At 41.2% G+C, this 20117-nt stretch overlaps 1 protein-coding gene across 1 annotated transcript in view; it reads right to left on the minus strand.

Annotated features, from left to right (window-relative positions):
- The window catches only part of eif4e3 (eukaryotic translation initiation factor 4E family member 3), a 33608-nt gene that overhangs the window by 301 nt on the left and 13190 nt on the right, over positions 1-20117 (minus strand). Inside the window, exons 2-7 of the mRNA XM_060936874.1 lie at positions 10424-10496; positions 9442-9536; positions 9246-9306; positions 8985-9051; positions 1576-1731; positions 1-1313 (exon numbers count right to left, since the gene is read on the minus strand). The exon at positions 1-1313 is cut by the window's left edge and continues 301 nt beyond it. Of these exons, the coding sequence (XP_060792857.1) occupies positions 1267-1313; positions 1576-1731; positions 8985-9051; positions 9246-9306; positions 9442-9536; positions 10424-10496 (499 nt within the window). The 3' untranslated portion in view covers positions 1-1266. The remainder of the gene's footprint in view (positions 1314-1575; positions 1732-8984; positions 9052-9245; positions 9307-9441; positions 9537-10423; positions 10497-20117) is intronic.

Consider the following 20117-nt stretch of genomic DNA (forward strand, 5'->3'; position numbering starts at 1 on the left):
ATATCTGCTTCAACATACATGCCCATTAGAAGGACAAACCCACAATTGTGCTTTCCAGTGCATTTTCACATTAGTGACCCAGGTCAGAATTTAGTCCCAGGTCTTCTTGTAGTTAGTTTTTTTTTTTGATTTGACAAATTGATGTTAAAAATATAGCTCACACTAAGATCGAAGCTGATCTAAAACTAGATGAAATGTCTAAAAAGACGAGTAAACACTGCTTAGACTTGACTACATTTATGGCAAGGCTGCAGCTATTGCTTCTAATGTGCACTTCTAAACATCACATCAGACATGAGGAGTGGCGCTTTTACATGTTCAGAAATTACAACATGAGAGCTGAAGGGCGGAATCTCTTTGGTGCAGAAAAACTAAACATCCATTCAATCCACTTAAAAGTTTACACAGATATTTATCAGTTTCATAACTGGACAGTACATGAACTCCTGCCCTTTTTAAACATGACACAGTACCAAACAAAATTCAGAAAGTCACCAATTGTACAGTATGGCTAAAGAGAGGGCTGTCAAATAAGTGCATAAAGTACTACAAAATTGTCCTAGTTCTTTCTAGATTAGTAATTTCAAACTATGAAATATTTCTTACTGCATTACACACCAAACTCCCACACAGGACTACTGACAAGGACAAGAATGACGTAAATACAAAACGTTAAATTTCATCTCGAATCCAATTAACAAAAAAAGGTGCCTGGAAAGGAAAAAAAAATGAAAACAGAAAGTAACTGGATTACATCTCAGGCTGAAGCACAAAAAAAAAAAAATCTCCAAAAATGTGCAACATGTTCGCATAAAACATAAGAGCTCAGGTACTACTCTCTAACCTAAATGGCGCCAGATTTTTGTGATTGAGTAAATGTCACGTTTCTAACACGGCTAACACAGGGAAAAGCAGCAATTGTGTCACTGGGTAACATTTAATTGAAAAAAAAAGTTCATGGCAACATTGCTCTATTGTGATAAACGTATTCCACTTCCATGTGAACTATATAGATATTGCCTAATATCATCTTGTGAGAACGTTATTAGCCAAGACCGCATTTCCGTTATTAGCCACAGAGATTTTCTGTAGCCTAAAGTTTAAAATACCTAAAATTAGAACTGATCTGTAACATAACCTACTTCAGTTCCTGCAAGGTAAAGCAGTTAAACACTCCTGATCAGGTGTGATTTTTTTTTCAGTCCATTTTCCAAGGACGGCTGAAGAATGAGACAGTGAAAGGAGACACTGAATGTGCAAAGTCTGCTAATGTCTTGAACGACCACCTTCAAATGCATGGTGCTCCTCGTGCGCTGAAACAGAGAAGAAATTCTTCGATCTTAGGAGGTGTATTACCTTCTCAAAATACATTTACTAAGTAGCTGTAAATATTCAGTAAATAACTTTCTAGATTAAATTTTTTTTTTAATTAAGGAAGTAGGATATACAGTATATTGCACGCACACACAAAATGCTGGACTTAAAACAAGAGATACTGTATATTGTTCAAATGTTGCATATTTAATTAAACGTTGCATGTATGAAAACTGAAGAAAGTTTGCTCCTGCAACTTACGTTTATAAAATACTGCTTTAAAAGATATCTGTGGAAGGAGCTCATAGATTCTTCCTAAAACGTTTGCCTCATTAGCAAAAGATGCATTTCCGTTCCAAACCTGAACCACGTCCTCTCTGTCCCTCACACTGACACTTACACCAACAACTTCATCCTCTAAAAGGAAACAAAATGTGAGAACATTATCACACAGAAGGAATTTGCATGCCACATCACATTGTAAAACAGTAGATATGTGATCTAAATTCATTAGATTTATGACTCAATGGTTTTTAAATTTGATTCGGAACTGAATTTAACTGAAAAGATATAACTCATTTCACAACCCTTCACAGGGAACACTGGGTGTGAGGTAGGAACAACACCCTGAAAGGGACTCCAGTCCATCACAGGGGACCATGAAACGGTCACACCAAGGGGCTTTTTTTTGGGGGGGAGGTAGAAGGAAACTGGAGGACCTGGAAGATGCCCATGAGAGAACATACAACCCTAATTCAAAAGTTGAGATACTGTGTAAAATGCAAATAAAAACAGAATGTGATTATTTGCAAATCATGGAAACCTGATATTGCATTGAAAATAGTACAAAAACAATATCAAATGTTGAAACAGATTTTTTTAAAAAGCATATACTCATTTTGAATTTGATGTCAGGCAACACGTTTCAAAAAGCTGGGACAGGACATGTTTAACACTGTTACATCACTCTTCTTTTAACAATACTCTGTAAACATTTGGGAACTGAGAACAATTGCTGTAGTTTTAAAATACAAATGTTGTCCTATTTTTGCTTGATATACAATTTCAACAGTTCAGGGTCTCCTTTGTCGAATTTTGTGCTTCTTAATGCGCCGAACGTTTTAAATGGGAGACAGGTCTGGACTGCAGGCAGGCCAGTTTAGCACCTGGACTCTTACTACGGAGCCATGCAGTTTTAATATGTGCAGAAAGCAGTTTGACATTGTCTTGCTGAAAGAAGGAAGGCCTTCCCGGAAAAAGATTTTGTCTGGATGGCAGCATATTGCTCTGAAACGTGTATACATCATTCAGAAAGTACAAGCTAGCCATGTCATGCGCACTAATGCACCCTCATACCATTACAGATGCTGGATTTTGAAATGTGCACTGATAAGCCGGATGGTCCCTCTCCTCTTTAGCCTGGAGGACGTGGCGTCCATGATTTCTAAAAAGAATTTAAAATGATGATTCGGCAGACCTCGGGACAGTTTTCCACTTCATCTCAGTCCATCACAAAAGAACTCGGGCCCAGAGAAGGTGGCGGTGTTTCTGGATATTATTTATATCTGGTTTTAATTTGCATTTGTGGATGCAGTAATCAACCGTTTTCACAGATGATGGTTTTCTGAAGTGTTCCTGAGCCCATACAGTGATTTCCACTACAGACACGTGTCTGCTTTTAATGCAGTGTCGCCTGAAGGCCTGAAGATCACAGGCATCCAGTGGCAGTTTTCAGCCTTGTCTCTTGCATACAGAGATTTCTCCAGATTCTCTGAATCTTTTAATGATGTGATCTTCAAATTCTTTGCAATTTTACATTGAGAAACGTTATTCTTAAATTGTTGCACTATTTGCCCTTCACAGAGCAGTGAACCCCTCCCCCCTGTCTTTACTTCAGAGAGACTCAGCCTCTCTGGGATGCTCTTTTTATACCCAATCATGTTATTGAACTGTTGCCAATTAACCAAAGTAGTTTGGGTTGGTTTTTTTTTGTTTTGTTTTTTTAAACATTACACAACTTTTCCAAGCTTTAGTTGCCCCATCCCAACGGTGTTGCTGACATCAAATTCAAAATGAGCATATATTTTTTCAAGAAACAATAAGATTTTGTAGATTAAACATCTGACGTGTCATCTTTGTATTATTTTAAATGAAATTTAGAGTTTTCATTATTTGCAAATTATCACATTCTGTTTTTATTTACATCTTACTCAGTGTCCCAGCTTTTCTGGAACTGGAGCCGTACAAAACGCCATACAGACAGTAATCTGATTGAACCAGTGAGCCTGGAGCTATGAGGCGACAACACTCTCCATTATACCACCTTGCCACCCGCTATTTGAGGTTAATATATACAACCCCGATTCCAAAAAAGTTGGGACAAAGTACAAATTGTAAATAAAAACGGAATGCAATAATTTACAAAATCTCAAATCTCAAAAACTGATATTGTATTCACAATAGAACATAGACAACATATCAAATGTCAAAAGTGAGACATTTTGAAATTTCATGCCAAATATTGGCTCATTTGAAATTTCATGACAGCAACACATCTCAAAAAAGTTGGGACAGGGGCAATAAGAGGCTGGAAAAGTTAAAGGTACAAAAAAGGAACAGCTGGAGGACCAAATTGCAACTCATTAGGTCAATTGGCAATAGGTCATTAACATGACTGGGTATAAAAAGAGCATCTTGGAGTGGCAGCGGCTCTCAGAAGTAAAAATGGGAAGAGGGTCACCAATCCCCCTAATTCTGCGCCGACAAATAGTGGAGCAATATCAGAAAGGAGCTCGACAGTGTAAAATTGCAAAGAGTTTGAACATATCATCATCTACAGTGCATAATATCATCAAAAGATTCAGAGAATCTGGAAGAATCTCTGTGCGTAAGGGTCAAGGCAGGAAAACCATACTGGGTGCCCGTGATCTTCGGGCCCTTAGATGGCACTGCATCACATACAGGCATGCTTCTGTATTGGAAATTACAAAATGGGCTCAGGAATATTTCCAGAGAACATCATCTGTGAACACAATTCACCGTGCCATGCGCCATTGCCAGCTAAAACTCTATAGTTCAAAGAAGAAGCCATATCTAAACATGATCCAGAAGCGCAGACGTCTTCTCTGGGCCAAGGCTCATTTAAAATGGACTGTGGCAAAGTGGAAAACTGTTCTGTGGTCAGACAAATCAAAATTTGAAGTTCTTTATAGAAATCAGGGACGCTGGTGTCATTCGGACTAAAGAGGAGAAGGACGACCCAAGTTGTTATCAGCGCTCAGTTCAGAAGCCTGCATCTCTGAAGGTATGGGGTTGCATTAGTGCGTGTGGCATGGGCAGCTTACACATCTGGAAAGACACCATCAATGCTGAAAGGTATATCCAAGTTCTAGAGCAACATATGCTCCCATCCAGACGACGTCTCTTTCAGGGAAGAACTTGCATTTTCCAACATGACAATGCCAAACCACATACTGCATCAATTACAGCGTCATGGCTGCGTAGAAGAAGGGTCCGGGTACTGAACTGGCCAGCCTGCAGTCCAGATCTTTCACCCATAGAAAACATTTGGCGCATCATAAAACAGAAGATACGACAAAAAAGACCTAAGACAGCTGAGCAACTAGAATCCTACATTAGACAAGAATGGGTTAACATTCCTATCCCTAAACTTGAGCAACTTGTCTCCTCAGTCCCCAGACGTTTACAGACTGTTGTAAAGAGAAAAGGGGATGTCTCACAGTGGTAAACATGGCCTTGTCCCAACTTTTTTGAGATGTGTTGTTGTCATGAAATTTAAAATCACCTAATTTTTCTCTTTAAATGATACATTTTCTCAGTTTAAACATTTGATATGTCATCTATGTTCTATTCTGAATAAAATATGGAATTTTGAAACTTCCACATCATTGCATTACGTTTTTATTTACAATTTGTACTTTATCCCAACTTTTTTGGAATCGGGGTTGTACAGTAGAAGGCCAAATGTTTGTGGACACCTGGCCATCACACAAACTGTTGCCACAAAGCTGGAAGCACACAATTATATAGGATGTCTTCGTATGCTGTAACATTACAATTTCCATTCACTGGAATTAAGGGGCCCAAATCTGTTTCAGTAGGACAATGCACCTGTCCATTGACTAGAACACCGACTGACCTCACTCATGATCTTGTGGCTGAATGAGCAAATCCCAACTGCCACGCTCCAAAATCTAGTGGAAAGCCTTCCCAGAAGAGCGGAGGTTATTATGACTACAAAGAGGGACTACAGTGCTCAGTGTAAATGAGTCCACCCCCTTTGAAAAGTAACATTTTAAACAGTATCTCAATGAACACAATTTCCAAAATGTTGACAAGACAAAAGTTTAATATAACATCTGTTTAACTTATAACGTGAAAGTAAGGTTAATAATATAACTTAGATTACACATTTTTTCAGTTTTACTCAAATTAGGGTGGTGCAAAAATGAGTACACCCCACAACAAAAACTACTACATCTAGTACTTTCTATGAACTCCATGATTTTTAATGACAGCACCAAGTCTTCTAGGCATGGAATGAACAAGTTGGCGACATTTTGCAACATCAATCTTTTTCCATTCTTCAACAATGACCTCTTTTAGTGACTGGATGGAGAGTGATGCTCAACTTGTCTCTTCAGAATTCCCCAAAGAAAATAATTTCTTTACACCACAAAGGTGAAGGCTACAAGAAGATCAGCAAAGCTTTACTTATCAGTCAGAATTCTGTAGCAAAAGTGGTACAAAAATTTAAGAAAGATGGAACTGCAACCATCTCACAGAGACGTCCAGGTCGTCCACCGAAGTTAACACCTCGACAGGAGTGTCTTCTGATAAGAAGGGTTGAAGAAAATCGGCATGCAAGTTCACTGCAGTTATCTAAAGAAGTAGAAAGCCAAACTGGGGTGACACAATATAGCGTACACTGCAAAGGAATGGCATGCATGGATGCCGTCCACGAAAGAAGCCTCTCCTAAAGCCCAAGCACAAAAAAAGCCCGCCTAGAGTTTGCCAGGGCCCATGCTGACAAAGATGAAGACTACTGGGACTCTATACTCTGGAGTGATGAGACCAAGATAAATGTTTTTGGAACTGATGGCTTCAAAACTGTATGGCGTCACAAAGGTGAGGAATACAAAGAAAAATGCATGGTGCCTACAGTGAAACATGGTGGTGTCAGTGTCCTTATGTGGGGCTGCATGAGTGCTGCTGGTGTCGGGGAGCTGCATTTCATTGATGGCATCATGAATTCACAGATGTATTGCTCTATACTGAAAGAGAAGATGCTACCATCACTCCGTGCCCTTGGTCATTGTGCACTTTTCCAACATGACTAAACATCTAAGGCCAGTGTTGGATTTCTGAAGAAGAACAGGGTGAAAGTGATTCAGTGGCCAAGTATGTCTCCTGATCTGAACCCAATCGAACACCTATGGGGAATTCTGAAGAGACAAGTTGAGCATCGCTCTCCATCCAGCAGAGCCTAATCTAGGAATTTGAAAATAGGGGACAGAAAATATTAACATGGGTAAAAATATCCCTCATTTGTTCCAGTTAGTGGGGACAGAAAAATAAGTAATACATTGGTAGATATTTTCAAGAGTACATCTATAAACAGAACAGTTTAATTAATCTTTACTTTTAGAATATCATTAACATAATACTAAATTGAACTTTCAACAAGAAAAATTAAACAAATTACTCAAAAAAAAACAAAACTAGCAATCATGTAGAATGTGTAAGATTACCAGGACTACAAAAATGCAGAAAAATAGGCTTTACTTATCCAAATGCACCTGTTGGTTCAAAAGTTAAAGTGCATCGAACCTCACAGCACAACATGAAGTTACCTTAAAATATAATATAAATGCCTCAGCTTTCATGTAAGAAAAAAAAACTATTAATACTAGTACTGTGTGCAGGCAGTCTCTCCTGAAGACTAAATTAAACAATAATTATAAACTAATAAAATAAATGGCTCAGGCTTCATAGAAGAAAAAAAAAAAACAATTTGAACAGAATCTCACAGTATGATGCTGAAGCTGCCTAAACAATGGAAAATAAAATACCATTTTGGCAAAAATGTTGGCATCAATTAATTTCTTGTATCAAGTTAAAAAAAAAAAATAAAGTGCACACAGTCCTTCACTGTAAACATAACACACTTTCAGTAACAGAATTTAAGCCTACTTAAACACTGACTCGCATATCATGCAATGTTGCCAGATACTGCTGACGTTTTCCAGCCTAAATATGTTCAAAACCCGCCAAAATGAACTTAAAACCGCCCAATCTGGCAACACTGCGCACATGCTGCTTCTCTTGAATGTATACACAGAAGTAAGGCGGAAGGTAGTTTGTCGACGTCACCGCAAGACGACGCCAACGATTGGTCAAATTTGCGGGAAAGTTGCGGTGATTGGATAGAATTGCAACACCGCCCTGAATTCACGGGGATTGGTTGAATTTGCGTTGATGTTGCAAATCGCGAAATCCTGGAGGCTCTGAATGTTATGTTTGGATGAGACAGAACGATATGCCATGTGCTTTTGGGTATTTTTAAAACACTTCACGCGATTGGTTGAGATACACTGTCTTCCGGTTCAGTGACCAATGATATAATAGTTCACAAAACTGTTTTACCTGCTAAATAAACCATTCGGAATACTTCGGTCCTTTCCGATATTTTCCGATTGGTGTGTAAACAACGCTATATTTACCGCAGTGCTTGCTAGCAGGTGCTGACAAATTGATACGCACAAGATTCAGTAAAACGCGACTACACGCTCTCTACTTATAAATGCGCGACAAAATGAATAGATACGCGATATCACTCTCGCGCCCAAAAAGTGGATGTGCGACAGACAGATAAAAAACGTGTATTATGCGCCCTAGATTAGGCTCTGATCCAGTCACTAAAAGAGGTCATTGTTGAAGAATGGAAGAAGATTGATGTTGCAAAATGTCGCCAACTTGTTCATTCCATGCCTAGAAGACTTGGTGCTGTCATTAAAAATCATGGAGGCCATACAAAGTACTAGATGTAGTAGTTTTTGTTGTGGGGTGTACTCATTTTTGCACCACCCTAATTTGAGTAAAACTGAAAAAATGTGTAATCCAAGTTATATTATTAACCTTACTTTCATGTTATAAGTTAAACAGATGTTATATTAAACTTTGTCTTGTCAACATTTTGGAAATTGTTTGTGTTCATTGAGATATTGTTTAAAATGTTACTTTTCAAAAGGGGTGTACTCATTTACGCTGAGCAATGTGTATCTGAAATGGGGTGTTCGACAAGTACAAATAGGTGTGATGACTAGCTGCCCACATACTTTTGGCAACATAGTGAATTTTAATGCATTAAAAGTCACTGAAATTCATCAACACCCATGATTAGCTTGTAAAAGCTGCCTGATCCATTCGCATGCTGTATAATCACTGAAGTATGCAAAATACATGTTTAAACATTTGCTTTGTGAATAAATCCTGGTTCATTCTATTCTTAGCTTTTCAATTACTTTCCACCAAAGGAACAATTCATTCTTATTTTACTGATATGATGCATCAAAGAACTTTTACAGAGAAAATTATGAGTCGTTAATCCTCTATAAAATGTCATTTACAGTCCATCTCATAAAGCTTACCTGATGCACAATAGTCAGCAAATTGTTCACCAATAGTAGCCAGCAGTAACTCTTTCCATACAGCTAACTAAAGAGAGGAGGAGGGAAAAAGAAGCAATGTAATACCCAAAAGACATGTGTAATAAGTATGATTTAAATTCAGTCATTAAACAATGATAAATACCGTCATCCTATAGGCTAAAAGAGCAGGAATGTACTGTTCCGATTTAAATGTCACCGTCACATAAGTTTTTATAGACACACACAAAAAAAAACCCTTACTGTGCTCTCCTTTGGTACTTTCATCTTCCACACACCACCTTTTGCATTACTTTCCTCCTCCCTTAATGTTAAATAAAGCCAAGATTAGACATTTATCTAATACCAGAAAAACAAAAAAGCACCACAACCACAATAGAGGGAGAAAAAAGAAAAGAAAAAAAACATAATACCAAACAAACATCGACAGGAATTTTACCATAGTGGTCTTCTTTCTCCTCGCATTAAGTGGTAGCTACACCTCAGTGGGAGACATGACACTGGAGGGATGTTGTTGTACACACTCCAGAAACTCTATACAAACAGTAACCAGCACAAACGGACAGGTTTATTTAGATGGATTAAAGTACATATTCTGAACTAATATCGTGTTTTTTTTATATGAAAGTATGTCCCTTGACACACTCATCCAGAAGGGTAATTTTGCACAAGGCCATCTGTCTACAGCAGAAAAAAATAAAACATGTCTGGAAAAATCCCAAGGGAGTCTGGAGCCAGATTCGTGACGTCACCTGCGGAAGCGCCAGCAGGCTGCGCGAGCTTTGCACGGTTTCAGTGCACAGCCTGTGTAGACCAAGCGCTCCCGTTTCTCTCTCATTGTCCGGTCTTTTGGGAAACGATGAGTACTAATCCTATCAAGATTGGTGTTGCTACACCCTCCTACGATACATCTGTTAACCATTTTAATAATTACGCAATAACCTTCAAGAAATTTGCAGAAACCCACCAGGTCGTTTTCTCATAAACAAACCAGCGCTGACGTAGGATTCAGAGGGAGGCGTCCCGCAGATGACGTCACGAAAATCAATGTTTCCCGGGAAATCCAAATGGCAAGTTTTTTCAGAGGCGGACCAATTCGACTCAAATGGCTTGATTTCAACTGAATTTTTCTGGAATTGCGCAAGGTAAAAAAAAAAAAAAAATTGCACAGAATGCAGAATGTTACAGATATTTGACCAAAGTTTAATATAAAATAGGAGAATTACATTGATCTTGCTCCTGAATTTACTCGTGATACGCACTTTAAAGCCTTCACTGGTTTTGCATCACAATGACAGCTCAGTCATATAAAGAACATGAAACATGATTCATGTAAAAACACTGAAAGTTTGTAATACAGAAAAGTATATTTTTATTCGTAATTAAGTCATATAACTTCACTTACAGTTAATAATGTTTACCTGAACAGTGTGTACTGTGTAGATCTTTTTCAGATTTGATTCACACTCTGCTGCTGTTGTCCCTGGTAAAGACCTGGAAGACAGAAATGGCGGGGGGAATAGTAAAATAAACAACTATAAATGATGTATTTTCTCGCTAGCGATGCTAAGAAAATAGTAGGAGCTGCCATGTCCATATTATGCTGCACTGAATAAATTCTCTACAACTGTAGTTAAAGATCTTCTCCCCAGTTTAGTCCTGGCCAATTCCTACCCCCAAGCAGTTCTCCCCTAGGACATGACAGCTTCCAAACCAGGATGGTGAAGGCTAAAACAGGAAGCCAGCCCACTACATTTTTGCAAACTGCTGCATACGCTGGAGTAGTGTAACACACTTGGAGGAAAGCGCTATCCACCCTCTTCTGCGTGCATGAGCTCCCAGATGCCCACAATTGGCTCAGGTCAACTGTGATTGACAGGGGAGACAGTAATAATCAGCCCTGCCACCCAGAGAGCATGGCCAATTTTGTTCTCTTGGACTCCCGGCCACAGATGGTTGTAGCATCATCAAGATTCAAACACACAATCTCCAGGGCCTTTTACACTTTTCTTACTTGTGTGAGGGGGGACGGGGAGTCGTCACAAAACACAGAAGTGTCGCAGATTGAAACGTTCACAGTAAGGTGGTGTTTACATTAGACCGTATCAGCGGATCATCAGATTAACGTTTTTAAAAACGATTCGCGTGCACACAGCAACGCCAATACACAATTCGCGTGCACACAGCAACGCCAATACACGGATACGCTAATCACATGACTAATTAGACGGCACGTAAGTTGAAATGTGTCAGTGAGGCTCAGCGCTTCCTCCTCAGCGGCTGCGCTCCAAATCACTCCGCCCTGAACAGCGAGTGCCCTCTGGAGGGTGCGCACTCCGGCCCTGCGCAGCTCACAGAGCGCGCGAGTGAAGCGCACGAGCAGTGATTCGGGACTGAGCCGCTGTGTGTGTGATCCCAGTGCATATCGGGCATGCGCAAGTCACTCACCACTTGCAAGTGGAAGGATGGCAAGCCTAAAGACAATCATAACTACACAATGGGCAGTATTTGCATCTTACCATGAACAACATTAAGAATGACAAAGCAAAGCATTATATTCATACTTTTATACTCTTTAATGAAAAACAAAAAGGTGATACAAGGCGGAAACAATAGCAGGAAGTGAAGTCCGCGCCGTTTTTCAGCAGTCACGTCATATGACCAACGTGGCATGAACAACACCAGCGAATCAGGAAGGTGGATGTCACAGTGACGTTGTCCAATGACGTCAGCTAGAGCTCAACACTGCGTTTCCTCGTATCTCAGTGTTTACACAGCACTGGATCAGATACGAACTGGGTTGAATACGTGAGCCCTGGCGGATTCAAGTTGTTCCGCCTGTGGAGTCGTTTCCCGGCGTTTTAATGTGAACGGACAGTGCATCCGCGACGAAAACGAGACGGATACGGTCTAATGTAAACACCACCTTACACAACTGTGGTATATTTAGACTAGGTTATCACAGTGTTAATCAACCATTTGAGAAACACACAAGAGATGGTGAAAATTAAAAGAAAATATTTATTAGGAAATCTTTGCACAAAAGTATCATTGTATATGAAGAAAAAAAAAAAATCAATTCACCTAATTTCTAAGGGATAAAATTTCCACACTGTCTGTCTGCTAAGTAATGCTGGCAGAGCTTGTTTGAACCAATTATGACTGATTCACACAGGATAAATGTCTTCTGTTCTTTATATAGGTATCACTCATCCTATGCAAATTATATTCATAATTACTAAGAAGTCCATGCAGATTACATACACCTCACATTAATATAGCATTTAGCAAAGACCATACAAGTTGTTCTTGATTATTAACGAGTCACATAAGACGTCTTTAAGAAGCGTCGCTTCTCTGACATGTCTGGGGGTTTTTTTTTGCACTTTAAACTCGGCTAATATGTTTGGGTTTCAACAGGAACCCAGCAGACCAAACAGACAATGGCTGCAAGGAAAAGTGGCTTGCTGAGCCAAAACAGAGACAGGAATACATTTTAATCTAATTTTATCATTTTAAGTTAAATTTTCCTTGGCAGCCCAGGTAGAAATCCACCTGACTATGGAGTAATGTTATTACAAAAAAAAAAATCTGTGACAGGAGGGCGGAGTCAGGGAAGGTAAGTGGCAGAATCACTACACCTGATGTCAATTAACCTGTGTGTGTGTGTGTGTGTGTGTCTGTCTTCCCAGTGACCGCGCCCTACTTAAGGAGGGAGAGCGAGAGCAGAGGAGCTCTTCCCCGAACCAGACACCGGGTGTGTGCGTATATACGTTAGATGTTCACTGAAAAGTGTGTTAATAAAACCCCGCTTTACCAACCTGAACTCTGTCCTGCCGTCTTCTGTGCTCCGCCCTTTGCGAGAACCACTACACTATCACATATAGACCCCTTTGGTGTTTGTAAACAAAGTGAGATGCGCACAACCTGGTTGCAAGAAGACCCAAATAACCTAGCAACCTGACGCTACAGTTATCAACTGACTGAAGAATCCATCAAGAAATTTATTTTAGAAAATCAGACTGACATCAGCTGAAACTTCCATTTACTCTTGGGGATTACAACTAAAAAACTATCAGTTACACAAGCTGCGCAACTCTATGGTTTGGCATCCTGTCAGGGCGTAAATGACCTTAAAGGAGATACACAGAACCTTTATTTTTAAAAAAATTTCTGAGTGAATAGCATCTCCATCCTTGACTCTTGAATGCTGCATAAATGGGGAATATATATATTTCATTCTTACCCATCTGTGTTCTCCCTTCTTGAAGGCCGATCTTGTGGCTGATTGTTCAGTTCTCTGTTCATTCGCCTCTTCCACGCAAGGGCGAGATATTCCTGCTGAGGCAAGCATATCCAGCGGAGAAATCAGACAGCTGGTCCACTCATTCTCCATTTTCTCCAGACTGAGTACCGTTACTGCTCAGCTCAGGCAATTACTAAAACCCAGGACGGGACGTCACCGGTTTTAGCAATAACCGTGGAGGAGGTCACTGCCCGAGCAATAATATGTCCTGTTCTATCCTGGGTTTTAGCAACAACCCTCGGCTCACACTCCGAGAGAACTGGTGCAACTGAACTTGCTTTCCTTTTCTTGTAGTTTTCTTTTTCTTTAAATTGTTGGTACTGCACCCTCTTTCAATACGGGCTTATAGCCAACGCTCCTCAACAGATCAGAGGTTTCGTACGAGTCTTCAGTAAAATGTGCAGAGCAGAAGAGAGACCACTTCGTATGTACCCAATATGCCCTTGAACTTCTTGCAAAACGTGTCCAAATCTTTGCAGTTTGAACATTCTTGGGCCATGAATGCAACGTAAATCCACCTTTTGTCGTGTTGCTGCACTGGCCAGCAACACATCTACGTGGCATGGCGATAAATTAGCTCAAAATGGAGGATTGGAGTTGCAGTCAGCTCTGTGTTTCAGTATAGCGGAAATGGCAAGGAGACCGATAGCCTTCCTGCTGTGACGTCACGGTCATTCACTCAGACTGCTACCTATATGAATCACTTTAAATCATAAAAGTTACTACATTAGATTTATTGTTAACGTTTAAAACAATTCCTATGCCATTCTTGACGTCTCACGACATTTATAAACAAAAAGTGAAGCCATGGTTCCGCGTATATGCTTTAAGCGGTGACGTACCACCTAGCGTGAGAAGAGCTCTCAGGACAACAAATGCACGGAAAGCCCCGGGTCCTGATAACATTCCTGGTCGTGTCCTGAGAGACTGTGCCGAGGAGCTCACAGATATCTTTACAGACATCAACATCTCGTTGAGCCAGGCTGTTGTCCCTACGTGCCTCAAAGCCACCACCATCATCCCGGTCCCGAAGAAGCCGTCTCCCTCCTGCTTCAATGACTACTGCCTGGTCGCACTCACTCCCGTCTTCATGAAGTGCTTCGAGCGGCTAGTCATGCGGCATATCAATTCTGCCCTCCCCCCCCACCCTGGACCCTTTCCAGTTTGCATATCAGTCCAACTGTTCGACCGACGACGCCATCTCCACTGCCCTCCACTTAGCCCTCACCCACCTGGAGACAAAAGACTTGTACGTCAGAATGCTGTTCATAGACTTTAGCTCAGCATTCAACACAATCATTCCTCAGCAGCTCATTCATAAACTGGACTAGCTGGGACTCAACACCTCCCTGTGCAACTGGCTGCTGGACTTCCTGACGGGGAGACCACAGGCTGTACGGGTCGGCAGAAACTCCTCTAGCACCATCACACTGAACACGGGGGCCCCCCAAGGATGTGTGCTGAGCCCCCTCTTCACTCTGCTGACCCACGACTGCACACCAACATCCAGCTCCAGCCTCTTCATTAAGTTTGCGGACGACACGACTGTGGTCGGTCTCATCAACAATGGCAATGAGACGATCTACAGGAGTGAGGTGAGCCGCTTGGCCATGTGGTGCAAGGACAACAATCTCTGCCTGAACATGGAGAAGACAAAGGAGATTTTTGTGGACTTCTGGAGAGCGCACACCCAGCATGCTCCACTAACTATCAACGGTGCTGCAGTGGAGAGGGTGAGCAGCACCAAGTTTCTGGGTGTGCACATCTCTGAAGACCTGTCCTGGAGCAACAACACCGCATCACTGGCCAAAAAAGCCCAACAACATCTGTACTTCCTCCGCAAACTGAGGAGAGCAAATGCCCCGGCCCCCGTCATGCACACATTCTACAGAGGCACCATCGAGAACATCCTGACCAGCTGCATCACCGTGTGGTACAGCGCCTGCACCGTGTCCTACTGCAAGACTCTGCAGCGCATCGTGAGAGCAGCTGAGAAGATCATTGGTGTCTCTCTCCCTTCTCTTATGGATATCTATAACTCCCGCCTCACCTGCAAAGCCATCAGGATTGCAGGTGACCCCACCCACCCATCTCACAGCCTCTTCAGCCTGCTGCCGTTGGGGAGGAGACTGCGGAGTCTCCGGGCCAAAACCAGCAGGCTCAAGGACAGTTTCTTTCACCAGGATGTCAGGAGGCTCAACTCCCTCCCTGTTCTGCCCCTTCTCCCCCCTCCACCACAAATTCTGCCCGCACACCCCCCTGCCCCCCCTTCAGCATCTGACATCATGTCACCCTCACAGTCCCCCCCCCCAACACACACACACACACTCTCAACATTCATTCGCACACTGAACTCAGGGACTGCACATTTCACTTTACCTCGCTCAATTGCACTATTCCACACTACCTCACCTTAACAACTATAAGTTTATTGTTTATACTGGGGTCATTCCACGTCAATTCAACTGGGGCCCGTGCACTTAGGTCTCAAAAAATTCTGAAAAAAAAAAAAAATCACCAGATGTACCCATGTTACCTAGGAGAAACACTAAATGTATTTGAATGTAAGATGTATACTTTCCATGTTATAGCCAGTTTTACTGGGAGAGGGGGGTGTCAATTTTGTTCAGACTTTTTTTTTTTTTTGGTCAAAGTTCACAAGCCCAACAACTAAACCATGTCGGAGGCTCAAATTTTGCATGCTGGTACGTAAATAGGAATAGTATGTAGCAAAACTGTCATTTTGGGTCTGGATGATCCTGCATGGTCATAGCACTCCCTCAAAGATGATCAAAATTTTATTGGCGTTTTTGGCTGTGCTCTGTTTAGGCCTTCAGAAGACATTTTTACCCAACATAGGGAAAAAAATCAAGAGCCTTATTGAGATAAGTAGAAACACTCTCAAAAAAAGCAATAAACAGAAAGGAAACTATCAGTGTCTGAACAGAAAACCTCACAAGTCTGACAAATCATTTTGGATGTCATTTTCAGAGCACCCTAACACCTTGTGGGAATGCGCGCAGATTTTTTAAAATATTTTTTCTTTATTCTCCATGATCCCTTCTTTTTAAAAACACCAATTTAGCTTGTCTTACTCGAATCTCTCTTATTTTCCACTCTGAACATGGGCAAAATGCACCATTGAGAGCAATATGTTTTCTATAACATTAATGTAAAGAGTGAATGACCAAAGGCCTGTGGTTACTCTCAATATTGAGAGGTGCCCCTAAAATCACTGATCCACTGAAATTGAAAAGGATCCCTCCACCCCTGCACAGGCGCTCTCAGGTGATCATGTCAGGGCAAAATTGGCCTTTGGTTATTCACTCTTTACATTAATGTTATAGAAAACATATTGCTCTCAATGGTGCATTTTGCCCATGTTCAGGGTGGAAAATAAAAAAAAGAAAGATTCGAGTAAGACAAGCCAAATTGGTGTTTTTAAAAAGAAGGGATCATGGAGAATAAAGAAAAAAATATTTTAAAAAAAAGTCTGCGCGCATTCCCACAAGGTGTTAGGGTGCTCTGAAAACGACATCCAAAATGATTTGTCAGACTTGTGAGGTTTCATGTTCAAACACTGATAGAGTTTCCTTTCTGTTTATTGCTTTTTATGAGAGTGTTTCTACTTATCTCAATAAGGGAAAAAAAAAAATCAAGAGCCTATGTTGGGTAAAAATATGTCTTCTGAAGGCCTAAACAGAGCATAGCCAAAAACGCCAATAAAATTTTGATCATCTTTGAGGGAGTGCTATGACAATGCAGGATCATCCAGACCCAAAATGACAGTTTTGCTACATACTATTCCTATTTACGTACCAGCATGCAAAATTAAAAAAAAAAAAAAAAAAAGGAGTCTGAACAAAATTGACACCCCCCTCCCCCAGTAAAACTGGCTGTAACATGGAAAGTATACATCTTACATTCAAATACATTTAGTGTTTCTCCTAGGTAACACGGGTACATCTGGTGATTTTTTCAGAATTTTTTGGAGACCTAAGTGCGCGGGCCCCGGTTGAATTGACGTGGAATGATCCACTGCTTATTTCATGTTTACCTGCTATACCTCAAGTGCCCTTGACTGTTTATGTCCTTTTCATACACACACACACCTGTGAGTGTTTAGTCTATGTCTATTTCTTACCTAGAGTGTTTATACTGTTTATATTGTTTATTTCAGTTATTCTATTTATTGCATTGCCTGTTTGCACCGTGGGTCAGAGAGGACTGAAATTTCATCTGTGCTCTATGTTGAGCATGTATAGCATATTTGACAAAGTTGACTTGACAACTGATCATCAGACCCATGTGGGTCTTTCCCAAACTTTTCTAAGCACAGAATTGTCTGCGCAAACCTCTCATCATGACAATTCCCCTGTGCACAAAACAAGGTCCATAAAGACCTTTGAAAAACAGGATGTCCTTCTGAAATTAATGAAAGGATGAGAAGAAAACAGCAGGGAGTCTACCAAGAGACGATATTAAAGGAGCAACAGGAATATCTAATAAGTATTTGCCACTCCCTGCATGTGACAATCTCTCGTATTCTTCACGTGTGGGCTATGGGGCAGGGTGGCTAGACGGAAGCCTTTTCTAATTAAAATAAATTTAAAAAAACCCACATCTAAAACCACAAGTTTTTGTGCCAAAATGTGTTGGGTCTGATGAGACCAAGGTAGAACTTTTTGGGCATGATTATAAAAGATACATTTGGTGCAAAAAAAACAAGACATCACCACCCAAAGAACACCATACACAAAGTGAAGCACAGTGGTGGCAGCATCATGCTATGTGGCTGCTTCTCTTCAGCTTGGACTGGAGCTCTAGTCAAAATGGAGGGAATCATGAATAGCTCTCAATGCCCTCCCCAATTATCTCACATTTGTAATTTCTCATCATCTCTTGATTTTCCCTCTCTTTGTATCAAGGCGTTTTGAGTTCGAAAACGTGAAATAAAATCTATTCATGCATGCTTGACTTGGCTCACATGACAAGTGTATCATTAACATAAGTTAACTATATTTATGAAGGATGCCACTGACGAATCTAAAAAAGAAAAAAACAAACTGTTATTAATTTGGAGTCAGAAATGATCTCATGCAAACACAGCAAAAATTCATTTATCATCTAAGTGTTTCATAGGCGGCACGGTGGTGTAGTGGTTAGCACTGTCGCCTCACAGCAAGAAGGTCCGGGTTCGAGCCCCGTGGCCGGCGAGGGCCTTTCTGTGTGGAGTTTGCATATTCTCCCCGTGTCCGCGTGGGTTTCCTCCGGGTGCTCCGGTTTCCCCCACAGTCCAAAGACATGCAGGTTAGGTTAACTGGTGACTCTAAATTGACCGTAGGTGTGAATGGGAGTGTGAATGGCTGTCTGTGTCTATGTGTCAGCCCTGTGATGACCTGGCGACTTGTCCAGGGTGTACCCCGCCTTTCGCCCGTAGTCAGCTGGGATAGGCTCCAGCTTGCCTGCGACCCTGTAGAAGGATAAAGCAGCTAGAGATAATGAGATGAGATCTAAGTGTTTCAGTTAGCAGGATAACCAGTGGAAATTTATTTTGCCTTTACTTTAGATTTGTCTGATGAGAATTGAACTACTCAGGGTTCAAAATGCAGGAAAGACATGAAATTGGGGGTGGGAGGGTGGGGCAAGTTAAAAATGTAAAGTGTCCCATCACCTTATGGTCTGGCTGTCTCATTTAGTTGACAACAGCTGATAATTCTCATGCAATGATATTAAATGGATAAATGTCAGTCATATTGTATTGTAGTTCGAGACAGTGCCGTATTAAGCCAATGCGGTGCCCCTGGGCACTATACCTCAAGTGCCCCCCACACACACACACACACACCCTGCGCGCACGTGTTCAGTAACCACCTGCACACACTCATAAACCTTGCCCTTTGCTGTCAAAAATAGTAGCATATACATAAACAATAGTACACATAAACAAGGTCATTCTTCCTCATTGAAAATTTATTAAGTAGGCTACATCAGCCCATCAAATTCACTGAAAACAACCAACGATATACATGTAGGCATACTGAAATGTCTTATTCAAAAATGAGCAGCGTATATTTGTATGTCTCAAGGGGATCCTCGTCGTCGCCGACCCCTCGGCTAACATTGGCTGTGGTTGTAGCATCTCCCCGGCTAGTGCTAGCAGGGCCAGCTCCCTCACTAGCATCGCTGATTTCACTAGCTTCGGCTTCAGCGCTGGTAGTGACAGCAGTTGTCGATGTTTTTATAAAAAAAACGATCTAACACTGGAACATTTTTAATTGCAGCTACATGCCTGGAGTCTTTCTCTTTTTTAAATTTCTCTTCGCACAACCACTCAATTGATGTCTGTCCATTTTTCATTTCTACCGCGGTTTTTAAAAAATTGATACTTTTCACCGTAGGTGGACTGGCTCAACTGACAGGTTGAGGAAAGGGGGGTTAATGGTCACATAGGCCACTCTTGCTCAGAATTATGATTATTGTTGTTCTTCTTATGAAATTAGTGTTCATAATGAATTATATATGACTATTTAACAATGTCAAGTGTATAACCATTTTAAGTGTACAAACATTCACGAAAAGGGGCGGCACGGTGGTGTAGTGGTTAGCGCTGTCGCCTCACAGCAAGAAGGTCCGGGTTCGAGCCCCGGGGCCGGCGAGGGCCTTTCTGTGCGGAGTTTGCATGTTCTCCCCGTGTCCGCGTGGGTTTCCTCCGGGTGCTCCAGTTTCCCCCACAGTCCAAAGACATGCAGGTTAGGTTAACTGGTGACTCTAAATTGAGCGTAGGTGTGAATGTGAGTGTGAATGGT

This window comes from Neoarius graeffei, chromosome 13 (genome assembly GCF_027579695.1).
Source record: "Neoarius graeffei isolate fNeoGra1 chromosome 13, fNeoGra1.pri, whole genome shotgun sequence".
Lineage (NCBI taxonomy): Eukaryota > Metazoa > Chordata > Actinopteri > Siluriformes > Ariidae > Neoarius > Neoarius graeffei.